The 19,409-nt window shown below is 36.0% G+C and overlaps 1 protein-coding gene across 1 annotated transcript; it reads right to left on the reverse strand.

The window, feature by feature from the left end:
* Positions 1–6,952: 6,952 nt before the first annotated feature.
* On the reverse strand, positions 6,953–10,385 carry LOC140856060 (uncharacterized). Its single transcript, XM_073253236.1, has 9 exons — positions 9,933–10,385; positions 9,743–9,848; positions 8,747–8,938; positions 8,420–8,664; positions 8,138–8,341; positions 7,943–8,035; positions 7,681–7,782; positions 7,228–7,587; positions 6,953–7,127 (listed from the first exon to the last, which is right to left on the reverse strand). Exons 2-9 carry the CDS (start codon positions 9,780–9,782, stop codon positions 7,050–7,052), a joined length of 1,314 nt encoding a protein of 437 aa, XP_073109337.1. The 5' UTR covers positions 9,783–9,848; positions 9,933–10,385; the 3' UTR covers positions 6,953–7,049.
* Between the last annotated feature and the right edge of the window lie 9,024 nt (positions 10,386–19,409).

Here is a 19,409-nt window from a genome sequence, read left to right on the forward strand (position 1 = left end):
GTAACAGAATAGCCAAAGAAGCAACAAGCAATTACACACCTCCAAAAACATGTTCTAAACAAGAAAAGGGAACTTTGACTATTCATGTAAGATGTGTCCTCATGCATTGTCATGGCCCGAATCCAATACAAAAGTTGGATATGTGATTGCCACACACTCCTTAGGATAAAGCCCTAAAGAATATACCAGACCTATAAGATCACTTTGTTGTTTGAACTCTAGGTTAAACCCATTCGAAACTATATCTCCTACAACTCCGAAAAAGGAATGAAAGATTGTAAGATTTATAACGTAATAAGAATCCTCCACACTCACACTAGCATAAATCTAAAATATCTTTTAATATAGATATAATTGATAGAAAAATAATAGAATTTATATATCATCTATTTGATAGTTGAATAACATCATCATGTGTAATTCTATTAAATACATCATATATCACCAATCAACAACTTTGCTCAATCAGAATTCAATGAGATTATTTATCACTAATTGGTTAATATAGTTATGATTCAAACAACATTATTATTCTAGCACTGGACTAGATCCGCTCATGTTTTAGTCTGTAGAAGACCAAACACATACCATATTTCTGCCTGTGGCTTGCAATCATATCTTAGCCTATGGCTGATATCACAATACCATATTTCACACATACTAACTAGTCCAAATATCTTTCAATTAAATACAGTTTATCATCTTTACTTGATTTTGGCACTGAAATAGTCACAACCATACTCCAATCATGACAGGCCAAACATTTCAGCTCACGGCTGATACACCACATTTCATATATGGCCGACTATCCACATACTCTCCTTTTTCATGCTTTATGCTTATCTTTGTAGTATTGCACTAATTACAATCATGTTTCAGCCCATGGTCAGCCAAAATACAATATTACATCCTAGTTCGAGGTTGATCCAGTACATATACCATATTTTTTGTATGGCCAAATAGTCCAAACACCATGCACGCACTATCCATATTATTAAAGTCATAATCTAATTATCGATATTAGATTAATTACAATCATGTTCCAGCTCATGGCAAGCTAAACAATGCTATACCCTAATCCGAGATTGATCCAGCATATACACCACGTTTCCTACATGACCTGCTAACCTAGATGTCGTCCATCTCATTAATTATGTTAAATTATATTTTTCTTACTCAACAATCATTAAGTACTACTTAATCATAATTTAAGCAATATCAATCTAACAACATACAATACCATGTCGACAGATATAGAATATGCATCAATCATATAGATTTAATTTTCATAAATATGTAGGTGATTATGTTGAAGAATCTTTATCTCTACCAATGATTGATTCAAATATAGTAATTGATGAACTTCTCGATCTATGAACTCGGGATAAAGTATTTGACTCAACATCTTGTCCTGACAATTGTTCACCTATAGAGCCAATCCTTACCATCAAACTAATGATAACATCAGGGATTCCTGATGAAATATTATAAAAAATTTAAGATTGATAGTCGCACGATGTTAATACGGGACTTCGGATCCCACAATCCAATCTAAGATACCTCCTAACATCGACTCAAACCTATCATGTTCCTGGACCCTCCATTGGTCTATAAAATCTATAAAGAGAGAAATCAATAAAGAGAGAGAAACTCATAGAGAGAGAATGTGGAGAGAGAAAATAAGTAAAAAGAGGGAAGAAAGAGAGAGGAAAAAGAGAGAAACTCTCTCCCTTTTCTTTTTTTCTTTTTTTTCCTTCTTTTCTTCGTCCTCTCATTTCTTCTTTCTTCTTCCTTCTTCAAGTAAATAGATTACCCGAATCCCCTCCCCTCCTCTCTTTATCTAACCATGCATGGTCAAGGAACTCGGCCCGCAATGGTTGATAGTAGAGCTCACACTGACTAGAAGAAGACCCGAGAAGCAGTCACAATCACCAGTGGTCATCAAAACAAGGAAAAAGAGCTCAGAATAGGGAAGGCTCTGTTCTTGCCGAAAACTAGTGATTCGTCGGTTCAAATCGATGGCAATAGTCTCAGAAAAGAAGAGCAATGACACCTTAAATATCTTACCTAAGTCTAGCAAGGCTGAACAAAGGGAAACTAATGATCTCTCTGGTGAAATTTCACAAAAAGGACTCGATAAAGAACTCGAAATCACCAAAAGGACTCGGAGTCCTCTTCCTCCCTCTCTCACATGCACAATGTATGAGTTCTCTCTCTCTTCTTTTTTACTTTTTCTCTTCTGCTTTAAGATTCATGCAGAAAATATTAAAAAATTTGGGACCTTATATTCTCCCTTCTTAAAATAGTTTCATCCTCAAAATTAGCATACTACAAAGTCCAAATCTTAAGGATACAAACTCCTTATCTTATTATCGAGCTCCTAATTAGCCTCCTTCACTCAAAAAAAAATTTCAACCCTTTATCATAACATCCTTCGAATTAGATCCAATCTTTTTGATCAAGTTTAAATGACTTAAACCATCATACTTTTGCAGTACACTCTGATCTAAATCCACTGAATTTCTTAGGTTTGCTAAATAATCTCTCAACTTATAAGATCATAGATGGTCAATCCCTTGAATTATAACCTAAGATACAAATTATCCATTGAAAGCTAAACTCTATGAACATCTCTGCCATAATCCTTAATGATTATAAATCTAAGTTTTGAATATTACTTATGTCATGCCCTAGGCACTTATGTCATAATCCTGAGTAATCATAATCTAAACTCTGATACCATTTTGTCACACTCCAAATCTAGCATCTGGATCGACCACATGACATGACTGCATGAACTCTAAAGTGAAGCTCTAAAGATCATGCAAGGCCTATGAGATCACTCTGTTGATCGAACTCTAAGTCAAACCCATTCAAAACTGTGTCCTGCAACTCTGAAAAAGAAAAGAAGGATTTTGAGCTTTACAGCCCAGTAAGAATCACCACACACATCAGCATGAATATGAAACATCTTTTAATGAATATATATAACTGATAGAAAAATAATAAGATATTCATATATCATCAATTTGATAGTTGAATAATATCATCATATGCAATTCTATTAAACACATCACACATCACCTGTCAACAATTCTGTTCCACAGAAATTCAATGAGATTACTTATCATTAACTAGTTAGCATAGTTCTTATCCAAACAACATTACTATTCCAATACTAGACTAGACTCACTCACATTTCATTCTGTGGTATGCTGAACACACACTATATTTTTATTCGTGACTGACAACCATATCTCAACCCATGGCTGACATTACAATACCATGTTTCACACACACCAGCTAGTCCAAACACCCTTCAATTAAACATGATTTATCATCTTGATTTAATTTCGACACTAGACTAATCACAACTATGCTCTGCTCTAGCCTATGGTAGGCCAAACATCTCAGTCTATGACTAACACTCCATATTTCATACATGGCTGACTATCCATATGCTCTCCTTTCCTATGCTTTATGTTTGTCTTTCTAACATTGAATGGATTATAACTATGCTCCAGCCCGTGGTTAGCCAAAACACAATGTTGTGCCCTAGGCCAAGGGTAACCCAGTACACACACTGTATTTTTTGCATGGTCAAACAGTCAAACACCATCCATACCTCATTCATATTATCAAAATTATAATCTGATTTTTGACATTAAATTAGTCATAGTCATGCTCCAGCCCATGGTATGCCAAATAATGCCACATCCCAATCCAAGACTGACACATCATGTACATCATATTTCTTGCATAACTTGCTAACCTAGACGCTGCCCACCCAATCAATTATGTTAAATCTTATTTTTCTTACTCAGTAATCACTAGGCACCAATTAATCATAATTTAAGAAACATCAATTCAACAACATGTAATACACAAGCTGATAGATATAGAATATACATCAATTATATAGATATAATTTTTATAAATATATAGGTGATCATATTGAAGAATTTCTATCTCTATTGATGATTGATTCAAATACAGTAATTGATGAACTTCTCAATAAATAAACTTGGGGCAAAGTACTCAACTCAACACCATCTTGTCCTGGTAATTACTCACCTATGAAGCCAATCCTCACCATCAAATCCATTGTAATGTCAAGGATCCCTGATGAAAAATTGTAGAAAAATCAGGATAGATGATTGTATGATGCTAGCCTGGGATCTCAGATCTCACAACCCAATCTAAGATACCTCATAACGTTGACATAAACCTATTATGTCCCTCGACCTTCTGTTGGTTTATAAAATCTCTAGAGAGAGAAATCCATCAAGAGAGAGAAAATTATAGAGAGAGAAAATAAATGAAGAGGGGAAGAGAGAAAAACTCTCTCCTTTTTCTTTTTGTTTATTTTTTATTTTTTTCTTCTTTCTCTCATTTCTTCTTTCTTCTTTCTTCTTCATGAAAATAGGGCACCCAAATCTCCTCCCCTCCTCTCTTCATCCGACCATGGTAGAGGAACTCAGCCTGGCAATCGATAAAGAGCTCGATGCTGACTAGGAGATGACCTCGACAGTAGCCACCATTGTCGATGGTCGGCAAAACAAGAAAAAAGATCTCAAAATAGGGAAGGCCCTATTCTTGCCCAAAATCAATGATTCATTAGCTCAAATCGATGGCAATAATCCTTGGAAAGAAGAGCAATGACACCTTAAATATCTCACCTAGGTCTGATGAGGCTGGATAAAGGAAAACCGACAATCTCTCTGGTGAAATTTCAAAGAAAGGACTTGATAAAGAACTCGAAACCAGCAATGTTTTCTCAAAAATCTGATGATGAAAATCCTAGGAGAGGAGATCACCATTCATAGGCACGATTAGGATTTGTTTTAATCTAATTTTAGGTAGGTTAAATCTTTAGTATTCAATGAAAATCAGGAGAGAAGAAGAGACTCCTAACCAGAGTCCTCTTCCTCCCTCTCTCACGTGCACAGCACGTGAGTTCTCTCTTTATCTCTTTTTATATTTTTTGTCTTGTTTTAAGATTTATGTGGGGAAATTTTAAAAAATCTGGGTCCTTATATGCATTCTGGATAGCTGAACAATTGGCCTGATTAAAATCCAAAATATATATTCCAGAGATAATAATTCAGCAAGTAGATAAGAACCAACTAGCATAGAATAGAAGTTAGCTAGATATAATTGCTAAATGACCATCTCCACAGTTAAGCAAAGAGGAGCTTCATCATTTTGAGTAATATTGAGATAATACAATTGCACACTACTGTAAGCAACATTAACAGGAAAGTAATCATAGTCATGTATCATGTTGATCCAAGATTTGATTTTGATGATAACAAGCCATTTGACAGGGTTACTAATGATTACTTTTAAGTTTAAAATGTATTTCAAGAAGAATCAAAGTAATCTAAACTTGAATGTCAAAAACTCTTAAGAAAGAGTCCCAAGTTGAAGCTTGTCCGAAAGTGTATCAAAGTCCTCAATTCAAAAAAAAGGATGATCAATCTCTTGGAGCATCTCTCGACAAGTTTGGAATAAGAAAGCATGCAAAATCGAGGCTCTGGACTCATGTTTTAGCTTTTGAAACAAAAGAAAAGCCCCTTGGGATGTCCCTTTTGTAAAAAGGGATTGAAACATTTGGCATGCCAAGAAGAGACATCACATGGGACTCTCCTTTTTGTGCTAGCCCAAAAGGGACACCACTAGGGGCGCCCCCTGTGGGCTGACAATGCTAAATAGAGAGTGTTTTTCACTTTGGACAATAGGAGACACCACATGGGATGCCCCTTATTGTGCCCAAGTGAAAAGGAATGCCAGGAGGGATGCCCCTTATTGTGCCCAAGTGAAAAGGAATGCCAGGAGGGATGCCCCTTCTGTGCAAAATAGAAACAGATGCCCCCTCTGCCTTCCCTTCTACTGGGAGTCGGTTTTTTCTAATTTTTTAACCATTTTCTGATAACTTTTTGCCACCTTTTCATGCTCCAATGTTCCAAAATAGATAATACATGTCAGCAAATATTTTTTAAACATTTGAATCACTTCCAAAGAGGGAAAGTTTTTAAGAAAAGGTGGTAGGACTCCAAAAAATAGAAAATTGAGCGAAAAGCAGTTTTTGAGAAAAAGAGACTATTCTTGAGCCATTCTGGAGCTATTCCATTAAGATTTTTTCAAAGCAATCAGTGAAAAGCTATGCTATTCATCTCCAAGCTCTTCTTTAAGCTTTGAAGCAAGTCTACACCAGATTGAAGAGCCCATTCCAAGCGTCTTCTTCTTTATTCCTTGTTTCTATTGAATATCTTGCTCCATTTGTGAGCTTTCACTACAGGAAAAATGGCCATTAACGACGCTATTAATGGTCATTAACGACGCTTTAAAGCGTCGCTATTCGGCTTTACGACGCTTCGAAAAGCGTCGGCAAAGCGTCGACTATGCAAGAGTGGGGACGAATATCGCCGACGCTTTGTAAAAGCGTCGTTATTTTTTAACGACGCTTTAAAGCGTCGTAAATATTTACATTAACGACGCTTTAAAGCGTCGTTAAATTTGTCTTAACGACGCTTTAAAGCGTCGTTAATGTAAATCTTTACGACGCTTTAAAGCGTCGCAAAAGACAAATTTAACGACGCTTATAAGCGTCGTTAATGTAAATATTTACGACGCTTTAAAGCGTCGCAAAAGACAAATTTAACGACGCTTATAAGCGTCGTTAAAGGTTTTAAGAGGAAAAAAAAAATACAAATATTATTTAAAAAAAAATAATACAATACATTCCTGTACGAAATCATATCACACCTGTACAATACAATAAACATGTACAATCACCACATTCACATTCACACCTGTACAATCACCATCATTCACATCACCTGTACAATACAACAAACATGTACAATCACCACATTCACATTCACACCTGTACAATCACCATCATTCACATCAAAAGCAAGCTGAAATAGAAAATTTAATCAAACCAAAAGACAATATTTTATATAAATAAAAATAAAGTACTAATCGTCCATTACAATCAAGAGTAATATAAATAAATATAAAAATACAACAAAAATAAAATAACATCAATCTGCAGGCGGATGGTCGTCGTTGTCTCCACGTGACGTGCCACTATCTCGATGGGTGCCTGATATGCCAGGAGCCTACAAAAAATATATCAAAAGCATGATTTGCATATCTATAAATAAAATATATAAATCATTAAATTAATACAAAAATATATATTTAATATTATGTGTTTACCTGAGATGAACCATACATCTCTAATAAAGATGTAAGGCGATCATTCTGTCCCCTCATGGCCTGCATCTCGGCACGGCTCTGTCGCATCTCCTCCATCTCAGCGGCACGACTCTGTCTAATCTCCTGTATCTCCGCCTCGAGTCTGCGAACGCGTGAATCCTGAGCATCTGTTGCAGCATGCTGCGTATATCTACTAACCTCAGATAACTGAGTGGGGGTGACTCCTACTCCATAACCCCTCACTCGGCCGTAGCGCTCTGGTCCCATCAACTCTGTGAATACCTCGGCCTCGATACGGCTCTGCTGCGTAGATGCTGCGGACTCGTCGTCACGCTCCGCAATGAGAGATGTAGCCCTCTCCTGTATTTTTTTTGAAAACAAGAGTTATACATTAATAGCTAACAAAATTAAATTTAAATCATTGCAAAAAATATAATATTAACAATGCCGTACATATAAATCTCTCGACTCATCTCGAACAAAAGTACCATCCTGATGAGTATGAGTCATCCGGTAAAACTCCAATTGTCCGGGTTCCCTCCCATGCTCATCCTCCTACACAAATAATTTCAATTTTAAGCAAACAGTTATGATAATTTAAAAAAATATATGAGTATCATGATACAGACATGGTCCACGATACATAATGATATTAGTTATATAAATATTTGAACATAAAAATTAAAAGTTAATTATGAAAGTTTAAGGAACATACAAACTCCTGTCGGAGTCGTGCATAACTCTTCGACCCCGATGTATGAGGAACAGACTGAGCTGCTCGTGCAGCTCTACCAATAGCAGAATAAGTCTGTAAAATAAAGTAAAGAACTTGTTATATATACAATATATAATAAAAATCAATATTTTTATAAAATATTTAAGAAAAAAAGATAATAAACAGATAATATACCTGTGCCCTCTCGGAGAACCAGTAATGAACCAACTCCATCCACTGATGAGGGGGTACATCAGGAGGACAATTCCTAGCAACCTCCTCCTCTGTCATACCCTGTCTCATATAGTCCTTCTTCAATTGTGCTTTATATTCTTTCCATTTGCGGTTGAGAGACTTCATTACAAAATCATGAGTGGATGGAGGGAGAACAAACTTGCTCTATAAAAAAAAAGTTAAATGAAATAAATTATATAAATGATTAACAATTAATATACAGTATGAACATCAATTCATTACCTCTATAACTCGGAGGAGCTCAACTTTGTACGTTGGAAGCATGTCATTCCATTTTGCATAGCCCAACGGACATAGCTGAGGCCTCCGAGCAACAGTCCCCAAAAATGAAGTCAATAAGCAGGCAGCTTTCTTAATTGGCTGACCTAGCTGATTGCACTCCACAACAATCCTCTCGCCCTCACGCATCTGCCACACATCTCGTACTACTGTGGGTCCGCGTCTGGGGCGTACTCTCCCGGATCCGTCTGCAAAAAATACATAAAAGTAACTATATCATAAATATACATAAAATAAAATAAAAAAAATTACATGAAAGACAATATATACCCTGCACGTGTATCTCATCATCTGGCTGATGAACAGGAGGATCGTGCTGTGCTGATGATGAAGGACAGGGCTCAGAATGCTGTGCAGCTGAACTGGCCTCAGGCTGCTGTGCTGAAGAAGACGTACCGGCCTCTGTCTGTGAAAACTGGAACTGCACACCAGCATATCGTCCCCTGCGACGCATGATGTCACCTAGCATTTATATAAATAAAAGGTAGAATCAGTTAATATATGGAGTAAAATAACACAATAATTAATGCAAAATATATACATCATAAATAATTATTACCAGTAACAATCAAGCAGTAGTGTTTTCTTCGAATTCTGTTCTAACCAACGTCGTCGTAGCATTTAAATCATCAGCTGGTACAAAATTGTAGGGCATACATTGTGTATAAGTGTCATCGTCATCATCCTCCACTTGGTTTCCCATATCATATAAGTCTCTAGGTTTTGTTTTGATGACAGTAAACCAATCTTTATCTTTTGCGTCTTGTACATAAAATACTTGACGAGCTTGAGATGAAAAAATGAATGGGTCATCCTTCAATAACACACCAGTGTGTATCAACCTTGAAAAATTTACAAGTGTAAATCCATTTGCATCTTGTTTCAAACCCCTTGGTGAGTTTATGTCTATCCAATCACATCTAAACAGTACTACTTTAAATTTTCCATAATAATCCAACTCATAGATATCTTTAAGTGCACCATAATAGGATTTTCCATCCGCTTCCACCATAACACCGCTATTCTGTGTTTTTCTAAATTTCTCCCGTTCTCTAGTATGAAATTTAAAGCCATTAATTATGAAACCATTATATCTATTCACAATCTTGTTAGGTCCTCGAGCAAGAGCTATTAGTTCATCTGACTTATTTGTCTCCATCATCTTTGATACCTAACAAAAAATGATATGACGAAGTGCAGTTGAGTTATCTGATATTAAATATGTATCAAAAATTAATATATCCAATAATTAAATATAAATCACACCTGATTCGAAAGCCACATAGGAAATAACTCGACCAACCATCGCTGTTCAATCCTTGCATTAGGACGAATGTTATGATTGGCTCGTCTCTGATAAATTAAAAATTCACTGCATAAAATATAAATATATCATTTAGAACATTATATCTAATATAAAATTTAAATTTTGATGTCATTCCTTAAATATACTAACCTGCGATGGTCAGATATTATGTCACTATGAAGTAACACATAACGATGTGCTTGTGCTAAGGATTTTTGATCAAGTACAATACCTTCACCTCTTCCCAAGAATTTTCCAGCAGTTAAGAACTTATACAGTTCTGCATTCTCCACAAAGTCATTATGCCGTTGAGGTCGACTAAAAATAGTCTCTACACCTTGAAGATATCTTGAACAAAATGTCAAACATTCATCCGCAATATATGCTTCAGCAATCGAGCCTTCAGGATAGGCTCTATTTCGCACATAATCTTTAAGACGCACAAGATACCTTCAAGAATTAAATATTTATTAAAATATCAGTATGCTGTTGTTTCTAATAAAATTATCAAAAGATTTAAGGTTTGTAATAATACCTCTCAATAGGATACATCCATCTATAATGTACCGGTCCACCAACTTTAACTTCTGAAGCTAGGTGAACGAGCAGATGTACCATAATAGTGAAAAATCCAGGAGAAAAAATCTTTTCCATCTGGCAAAGTGTAATTGCAATATCCGATTCTAACTGATCAAGTTCCCGAGGATCAATAACTTTGGAACATAATGCCTTGAAGAATGACGATAATCGAAGTACAATTGTAACAACTTGTTTCGGCAGTGACGATCTTAAAGCTATTGGAAAAATATCTTGCATCAATATGTGACCATCATGACTTTTAAGATTTGAAAGTTTTCGATCCTTTAGATGCACACATCGTGAAATATTCGATGCATATCCATCGGGTACTTTGATACTTTTCAAAACTCCCAAAAAATTATCCTTTTCTCGAGCAGACATTGTGTAACATGCAGGAGGCACATAAATTCTATCATTAGCAAGCATTTTAGGATGAAGTTCCTGTCGGATACCCATTTCTTTTAAATCAAGACGTGCCTTCATGTTATCTTTGCTCTTTCCATCAAGGTTTAAAAATGTTCCAAGTAAATTATCGCAAACATTCTTCTCTATATGCATGACATCAAGATTGTGCCGAATAAGATTATGTTTCCAATAAGGTAAGTCAAAAAAGATACTTCGTTTTTTCCATAAATGTTTACTTGGCTGTTGTGTAGATGCTATCTGTGTGTCTTCCTCATTTTCATCCTCGAAATAATTGTCTGGATCTTGAAACAACTCTGCATCTATAGTACTGATACTGACTTCCTCTGGTAACCCTTCGTGCACTGAGCTTTCAACATCATCCCTTCCTCTTTTTTTAGAGGACTTTGAGTGCTTACCATAGCTGTAATTCATGCCATCCATTTGTCTATGAACATCAGTTCCAGAAGGTGGAATAGGGGCACATCCCAATTCTATAGTACCATCAAACAAATCTTTCTGAAATCGAAACGGATGATTTGCTTCCAACCATCGACGATGTCCCATGTAACAAAATTTACCTCCATGTTTTAACCAAATTGAATGTGTTGAATCTCCACAACAAGGACATGCGACCCGTCCCTTTGTACTCCAGCCAGATAAATTGGCATATGCTGGAAAATCATTAATAGTCCATAACAAAGCTGCCCGTAGTTTAAATGTTTGGCCGTTGGAAGCATCAAATGCATCAACACCCTCCCACAACTGTTTCAATTCCTCTATCAAAGGCTGTAGAAAAATATCAATATCATTGCCTGGACCCTTATCTCCTGGAATAACCATTGACAAGATAAGTGATGATTGTTTCATGCACATCCACGGTGGCAAATTGTAAGGTATCAAAACGACTGGCCAAGTGCTGTAGGTAGAACTCAGGGTCCGAAATGGATTGAAGCCATCAGAAGCTAAGCCAAACCTAACACTGCGAACATCAGAGGCAAAATCAGGATGCCTATCATCAAATGCTTTCCATTGAAGACTATCTGCAGGATGTCTCAACATTCCATCCTTTGTACGTCCTTCATGATGCCATCTCATTGATGAAGCTGTTTTTGATGATGCATAAATCCTTTTCAATCTAGGTATAAGAGGAAAGTAACGCAATACCTTGGCCGGTTTCTTTTTACTCCGCGTTGCATCCAATTCATTCAGTACATCATCTCGATCTTCTTTTTGTGTTATCCATCTTGAAGATCCACATACATTGCATGACTCTTGATTAGCATTTTCACCCCGATATAACATACAATCTTTCGGACAACTATGAATCTTTTCGTATCCAAGATCCAATTCCTTTACTACTTTCTTGGCTTCATAATACGATGGTGGTAAACGAGTGCTTTCTGGAAATGCATCCTTTAATAACTTGAGCAGCATGGTAAAACTCTTTCCAGACCATCCATTCAAATATTTTATATGAAATAAATGTACAAGAAAAGAAATCTTAGAAAATTTTGTACAACCCGGATATAATTCTTCGTCTGCATCTTTCATTAAGGTGTGATAACGAGCTGTCTCATCATTAGATGTATGTATGGGCTCCTCAACATGCATACATTCCGTATGCGTACATCCATCAAACATCCCAACTGTTTCTTGTATACTACTGGATTCTCCTAAATTTTGAACATCAAATCCAAAAGCATCTGTGATCAAACCCCTTATATCATCATCTCTTGCAGAATTGTCTTCTAGGCTAGTGGATCCGCAATGAGTCAGGGGTTGGTTACATGATGATGGCAACATAGATTCTCCATGAAAAATCCAGTCGGTATAACCTCTTAAAAAACCATTCCATACCAAATGTTCTTCAACATTTTATGGATCTAAAGAAGAACTATTTACACATTTCCGACATGGACATAAAATCTTTCCATTCAAACTACTTTTCTCCATACCAAATTTAATGAAGTCATGAACTCCATCTAAATATTCTTTACTATTCCTTGGTTTATTTATCCAACTTTTGTCCATTGTAGGATAAAACTGACCGAACTTGCAATTTATCTAAAAATAAAAAAAATTATACAATCTATATTAATGCAATGAGTAAAAAATATCAGTCATTTCATAAAATCCAAAAAAATAACAGCTAGATAAAGTTTACATAGTAAATGCTTGCTATCATCAACTAATAGGTAAAGAAGGTCCTATCCCATTCAGAAAATGTATTAATTCTATAGGTCAATTACAAAAATCAAATGATATGCAACAAGAGCCGAAAAAAATTTCGGCAGCATTTCCCCTTAGTTCTTCCGTATAGGAAGAACAAAAGGAAAATACCATCCAAAATTTTTTCCAAACCTCTCAGCATACCATTTGATTATGGTAATGACCTATAGAATTACTCACATTTTCCAAACTGTCCATACTGGACAATCAATTGATCAATGTACATAATTCTTTTATCCGTACAAAAATAAATAAATGTACGGATATAATAGAATATGTACATTAATCAAAAGACGGGTCTATGTTTTGATGCAATGTAATTTTTTTTTAAAATTAATTCATAATTAACATTGCCTGGCATTAAATTCACAACCATCACAAAAACACCCATGAAAATCTACTTAGCATGCATTTGAAAATCTAGCCATTTCTGTGATAAAAAGTTGCAACTAATACTATAATTTAATGAGAGATTATCAACCAACTTGAATATTTCACAATGATATAGAAAACTATGCACCATGTGCTCATAATCTCCATATAACATAAAAGATATTTAACTTTTCAATCACAACAAAATGATCTTTGATCAGATGGCTGCGGATGAGATGGACTTGTTTAATCCCAATGACATCCCTCTTCTCCATGCACTCAAAAGCAAGACGCTGAGGTAAAATGGTTGGATACAGTGGAGTACCACCTTGGTGGTGAGTGGTACCTCTCTTGCTGGTTGACTGGCTCTGGCACAGCAACAGGGGAAAAAGATAACGAGGTGTTTGCCCTGTGGCAGCTGAAATTTATACATGAAGCTTGTGGCTCTAAACAAAAGCTTACTTCTAATGGTGGCCTGCCCATCACTGCAGACCAACAATCTCTAACAAGTCTGATGGAAAAAGTTTTAGAATGCCTCACTTTGACTTGGTCAACCAAACACTTTTAGGCCTGTGATGAGTGAAGAACCGTTATTATATAAGGACGAGAAGATTCGCAGTTTGCTCTTTGCTAAGGAATTAGATTATTCTTTTCCAAGAACTAAGGTTCTGATCAGGGTAGGACGAGAAGATTTATCATTATTCATTTGCATAATCTAATAACATAAGTTATAGTGAACTAGCATCTTGGTGCCATGTAAAGGACTTTTTCCTCTCTCTCTCTCTCTCTCTCTCTGTGCATGCACGTGCATGTGCACGCCTGCACTTGTGTTTGAGCCGAGATGTGTGTGACATATGAATTTACAGAAAAAAAAATCCCATATGCATAACTATGATTTTGTTGAGACTTTTAATATTTCTAACATAGAGTAATTTTCTTTTATCAGACCGCTCATAAGTCTCGGTCTTCCAATTAGACTCCACATAATGAAGGAATTAAATATAAAAGAAAGGCTATGCACCAAGAAAAAAAAAAAAGGCCAATACCTAATCAAGAGGGGTCAGACGAAAATATTTCAACCAAAGAAAAATCTCACCTCTTGCTAATGAAGAAACAAAAAACTCTTTCGTGGACAATTTACAGGCGAATTCCAGTAACATACTCAGGTAGTCCAGCAAGAAGAGCTTCTTTCACTAAAATAATAGGGATAATGAGTATATAGAAAACAAAAAGCCTATTCTTTTTTTTTTTTTTCCATGATGTACATGGTAATTAAAGGGTAGAACACTTTGCAAGAACTAGGAGAAATAGGGAAAGATTTAACATGTTAATAGACTGTCTCATATACACCCTTTCTATTTAGCATTTCAAGTCCTCACTCACGGATCTCTACGCTCCAACTCGAGGGGGAGTAATGGAATCCTAAAGATTCTTCAAACTTTGCGTTGATAGAATTCTAAAAATTCTTCAAACCTTGTACATTTACCTGCATAATTACCATGATTATTTGGTCGATTTGAACAGCTCAGTCATAAATTGATTTATAGGATCTAATAAGAATCCTAAAGCTTGTTCAAACTTCTCACAATTATCAGCACACTTTTCACATATATTTGGTTAACTTGGGCAGGTTTGTCATGAACGGATTTACAGGATCTAATATAATTTCAAATATTGATTTATAAGATTTGTGTACATCCTGAATTAATTTTATAAACATACTAAATTTGTACAAATGATGTATATATATATACCTCATTGCTATGCTCAATAAAATTAGGTTATTCTAATCTTGCTTATGATCAAACAAATTAGTTAACTTTCTGCACAACTTCTATGTCTACTCTAGTATACTCAATCCTCAATCTGCTACAACAAATCTGCCTTGATGTAAAGCACAAATCAAGTCAATGTGTGCCAAAGATATGGTAACACCAAATAAAACATGCTGAATGGCACATCATGCAAATCAGAATTCTCACTCTTATTGATTCATCTCTCAGCTATAACCCTGAAGCGTAAGAACATATATAAGCATAAAAGTTGAAGTGGTGTGAACACAAGTAAATTATTATACAAAGAAAAACAGAGGAAGGGAAGTGAGAAAGCACAATAATTGATAGGAGATCAATTAACAGGATTCTGAGAAAGCACAATAATTGATAGGAGATCAATTGACAGGATTCTGTCATTGGTTCCTTTTCAAGCAGATACACAATTGGAGAGCAAATCAAAAAAACACATGGAGGAAAAATGCGGCCTTTTTACAAGTTCAAAATTCATCACTTAACAATAGAAAAGAATGGATCTTTTAAGGAAATTTTAGCCTTCTTTTCTGAATGGCTGCTTAATAACCTAAGATTGTCAGCTCTCTAGGCCTAAGTCCAGTACAAAATGAGTTCACATGCTGCAGGATTTTATGTACATAAAAATGGTTACAAAATCAGGCACCAACAATTTCGGAGGCCTATGTGCCATGATACAAGAAAATCCAACAATTTTACTGTGCTTAAAACATGTGTCCTCGCAAGATGACCAAACTGGCGATTTTATCCTCCAAATCCCGGCCAGCAGCTGTCGGAATACCTCAATCGACCAAATCCCGGCCAGCAGCTGCCGGAATACCTCAATCGACCGACCGCTGACCTCTCTGGGGACTGAAGACCCCTTTTTCCGATGATGAGGGAGGGGAAACTGTCGGTTTGTCTTGATCCGGTGGTTCCAAATTTACCGCCTGCGATTTTTTTTTTTTTTTTTTTAACAATGGGTTGAACGCCGGTGATCTATTCCGGCACCCCCTTTCCGGTCAGCTATAAAAACTTGATGCCGGCCCAGATGGTTGCCGGCGTCGGGTCCGGAGGTGATAAAACCCATCTCCTCTTGAATCTGGACGAGATTCAAGAGGAAAAAATTGAATTTACGCCGAAAAAAATCATTATGAATAACATATCTTACTTTTGTGCCTGCAAAGATGGCCGCCGGGAGGGGAGAGGAGAGGAGGGCCGGTGGGGAGGGGAAGGGCTTGGACCGCGCGGGTGGGCGTCGACAGATGCGGCAGCAGAGGGGATCGAGCGACGGACGGTGGTGAGGCATGGACGGCGGGTGCGCGTGGACGGCAGCTGCGGTGCCGGCGGCGGAGATGGGCCGGGGTCGGCGGAGAGGATCGGGTGGAAAAAATGAAGGGGCGGCGGTAGATAGATTAGGGCACGGGCGGGGGTATGAAGAAACCTAACGACGCTTTTTAGCGTCGTTAAATAATGATGTAAAAAAGCGTCGGTATTGTTTTTATTTCACGACGCTTTTGCTAAAAGCGTCGGCGTTGACAGTGCCCAAATTTCTCGATGCTTTTAAGTGTCGTTAGATATCGACGCTTTTTAAAAGCGTCGGCAGGTCAGCGCAACCTGCCGACGCTTTCCAAAAGCGTCGGCAAAAAACGGTCGGTATTTACCTATTTTCTTGTAGTGTTTGTTATTCTATTTCTTTCATTCTCTATTGCTTTTGTTCTTTTATCTAGTTTTGGGGGTGAGGCTTAAAACTAAGAAAAGGTTTAGTCCATATCCAAAAATGGATTGGTGTGGGTTGATTGTGAGCCCAAGAAAAAATAATCTTATTAGGTTTCGATTGGTAAGTCTTGAAAAAATCAACTAGGTTGTGGATTGTGAGCCTAAAAAATAATCCAGCTGTAATCTTTTAAGATTATAGTGGAATATCCAAGTAGGGAGCTTGAGGAGTAGACATAGGTTCAGGGTTTGATACCGAACAATTATAAATCTTTGTGTTTATGGTGATTGTGCTTGTTCTTACCTTTTTACCTTATTTCACTGCATACTTGTTTGTATTACTATTCACATCCACCTTCATATTTAAAAATACCTGAAATTGGTGCACATATTCTTTAAAATTTTAAAAAATTTTTAAAAACCCAATTCACCCCCCCCTCTTTTGGTTGCTAGACAGGGCAACAAACAAAGTGTTTTAGCCCCCTTTTTGACTTTACTGTCAAGAGCTGAAGATCATGGCAACTCCCTTTGGCACCTCTTTGGCTGAAGGTCAATCCATCAATAGGCCTTCACTTTTTAGTGGCACTAATTACACTTATTGAAAAGCACGCATGAAGATCTTTATTCAAGCATTAGACTATGATATGTAGAGTATCATAATGAATGGACCACACACACCCATAAAAACTATTGATGGTGTACTTCTTCCAAAACCTAAAAATGAATGGGATAATTTGGATAAAAAGATGGCTCAATTAAATGCAAAAGTTATGAATGTTTTGTATTACTCCTTAGATGCTAATGAGTTCAATAGAATTTTTGTTTGTATTTCTATAAAAAAAATATGGGATATGTTAGAAGTAACTCATGAAGGAACTAACCAAGTAAAAGAATCTAAAATTAGCATGCCTGTCTATAAATATGAATTATTTAAAATAGAATCTAATGAATCTATTTCTGAAATATTTACTAGATTTATTGATATTATTAATGATTTAAAAAATTTTGATAAATCCTATACTAATAGTGATCTTGTAAGAAAAATTCTTAGATTTTTGCTAAGATCGTAGGAAGCAAAAGTCACCGCTATCTAAGAAGCCAAAGACTTGAATGTTCCACTATTAGAGGAGCTTTTAGGATCGTTAATGATGCATAAACTCTCAATGAAGCAATGTGGTGAGGAGGATAGCAAGAAAAAGAGAACAATAGCCCTCAAATCCACTGCTCAAGAAGAGGATGAATCAGACCAAAGTGAAGACAATGATGAAAATGAGGAGATAGCCCTCATCACCCAAAAATTCGAAAGATTCATGAAGAAAAAAAGGCAAGGAGCTAGAAGAAAATTCCAAGGAAGAAGAGAACCTACCAAGGAAAAAAGAAAAGAGGCTAGCAAGGAGAAAGCAAAGGACCAAAATGTCACATGCTACGAATGTGAGAAGCCCGGCCATTACAAATTTGAATGTCCACTACTCAAGAAAGCCCCTAAGAAGTTTAAGAAGAAAGCCATGGTTGTAATATGGAGTGGTAGTGAAGAGTCAAGCTCCGATGAAGAAGAATCTGAAGAAGTTGCAAATGTATATCTCATGACACACGAGAATGAGGTACATGCTGAAACTCATAGTGATTTTACTTTTGAAGAACTTCAAGAAGCTTTCTATGAATTGATTGATAATTTGAAAAAATTTAGTTTGAAAAACAAAGAACTTAATTAGAAAAATTAGATTTTAACAAATGAGAAAGAAGAGCTTCTAAAGGAAAAATCTATTTTGCAACAGAAAAATCAGAACTTGAACAAAGAGATTGAAAGGTTAAAACCTATTATAGATAAGTTCACTTTGAGTTTTGAAAAATTGAATGTTCTATTAGATAATCAAAGTGCGGTTTATAACAAGTTGGGACTTGGTTATAATCCACTCAAATAGCAAAAGTTTTTAAAGAACATTTTTGTTCCTAGTTCTCATATGCATATTACTAAAGTTACATATTTTAAATGTGATAAATTAGGATATAAAGAATATGCATGTTTATCTTCTAAATCTGAAAATATTAAGAAAGTGTGGGTTCCCAAAGGAACCATTATAACTAGCCCAAAAAGATCCAAGAAAACTTGGATATCTAAAGTTAAAGTATAGTTCTTTGATGTAGGTGTGTTTTGCATCCCAAGAATCGAAAAGAATTTCGCATCTTGATAGTGGATGCTCAAGATATATAACGGGTGATGAGTCTCAATTTATCACTTTTGAGGCTAAAGATGGAGGATTGGTTACCTTTGGTGATAATGGCAAAGGCAAAATCAATAGCTTAGGTAACATTGGTATCACTCCATTTACTTGTATTGAAAATATATTACTTGTTAATGTTTTTAAGTATAATTTTTTTAGTATTAGTCAATTGTGTGATAAAGATTTTAAAGTTATTTTTGAATCTTCTATGTGTATAGTAACTAGCCCCAATGATGATGGTATAAAATTTATTAGACATAGGCATGAAAATATTTATATTGTTGATTTGGATGATCTTTCATTGAAAACTATATCATGCC

This window comes from Elaeis guineensis, chromosome 3, assembly GCF_000442705.2.
Source record: "Elaeis guineensis isolate ETL-2024a chromosome 3, EG11, whole genome shotgun sequence".
NCBI lineage: Eukaryota > Viridiplantae > Streptophyta > Magnoliopsida > Arecales > Arecaceae > Elaeis > Elaeis guineensis.

Coding starts and splice junctions, on each gene's coding strand:
- LOC140856060 (XM_073253236.1), bottom strand. CDS start 9,782: ATGGTTGGTCGAGTTATTTCCTATGTGGCTTTCGAATCAG. Junction 8,939..9,742: donor CTATGTGGCTTTCGAATCAG/GTGTGATTTATA, acceptor TATAAATGCTAG/GTGACATCATGCGTCGCAGG. Junction 8,036..8,137: donor GGTTCTCCGAGAGGGCACAG/GTATATTATCTG, acceptor TTTATTTTACAG/ACTTATTCTGCTATTGGTAG.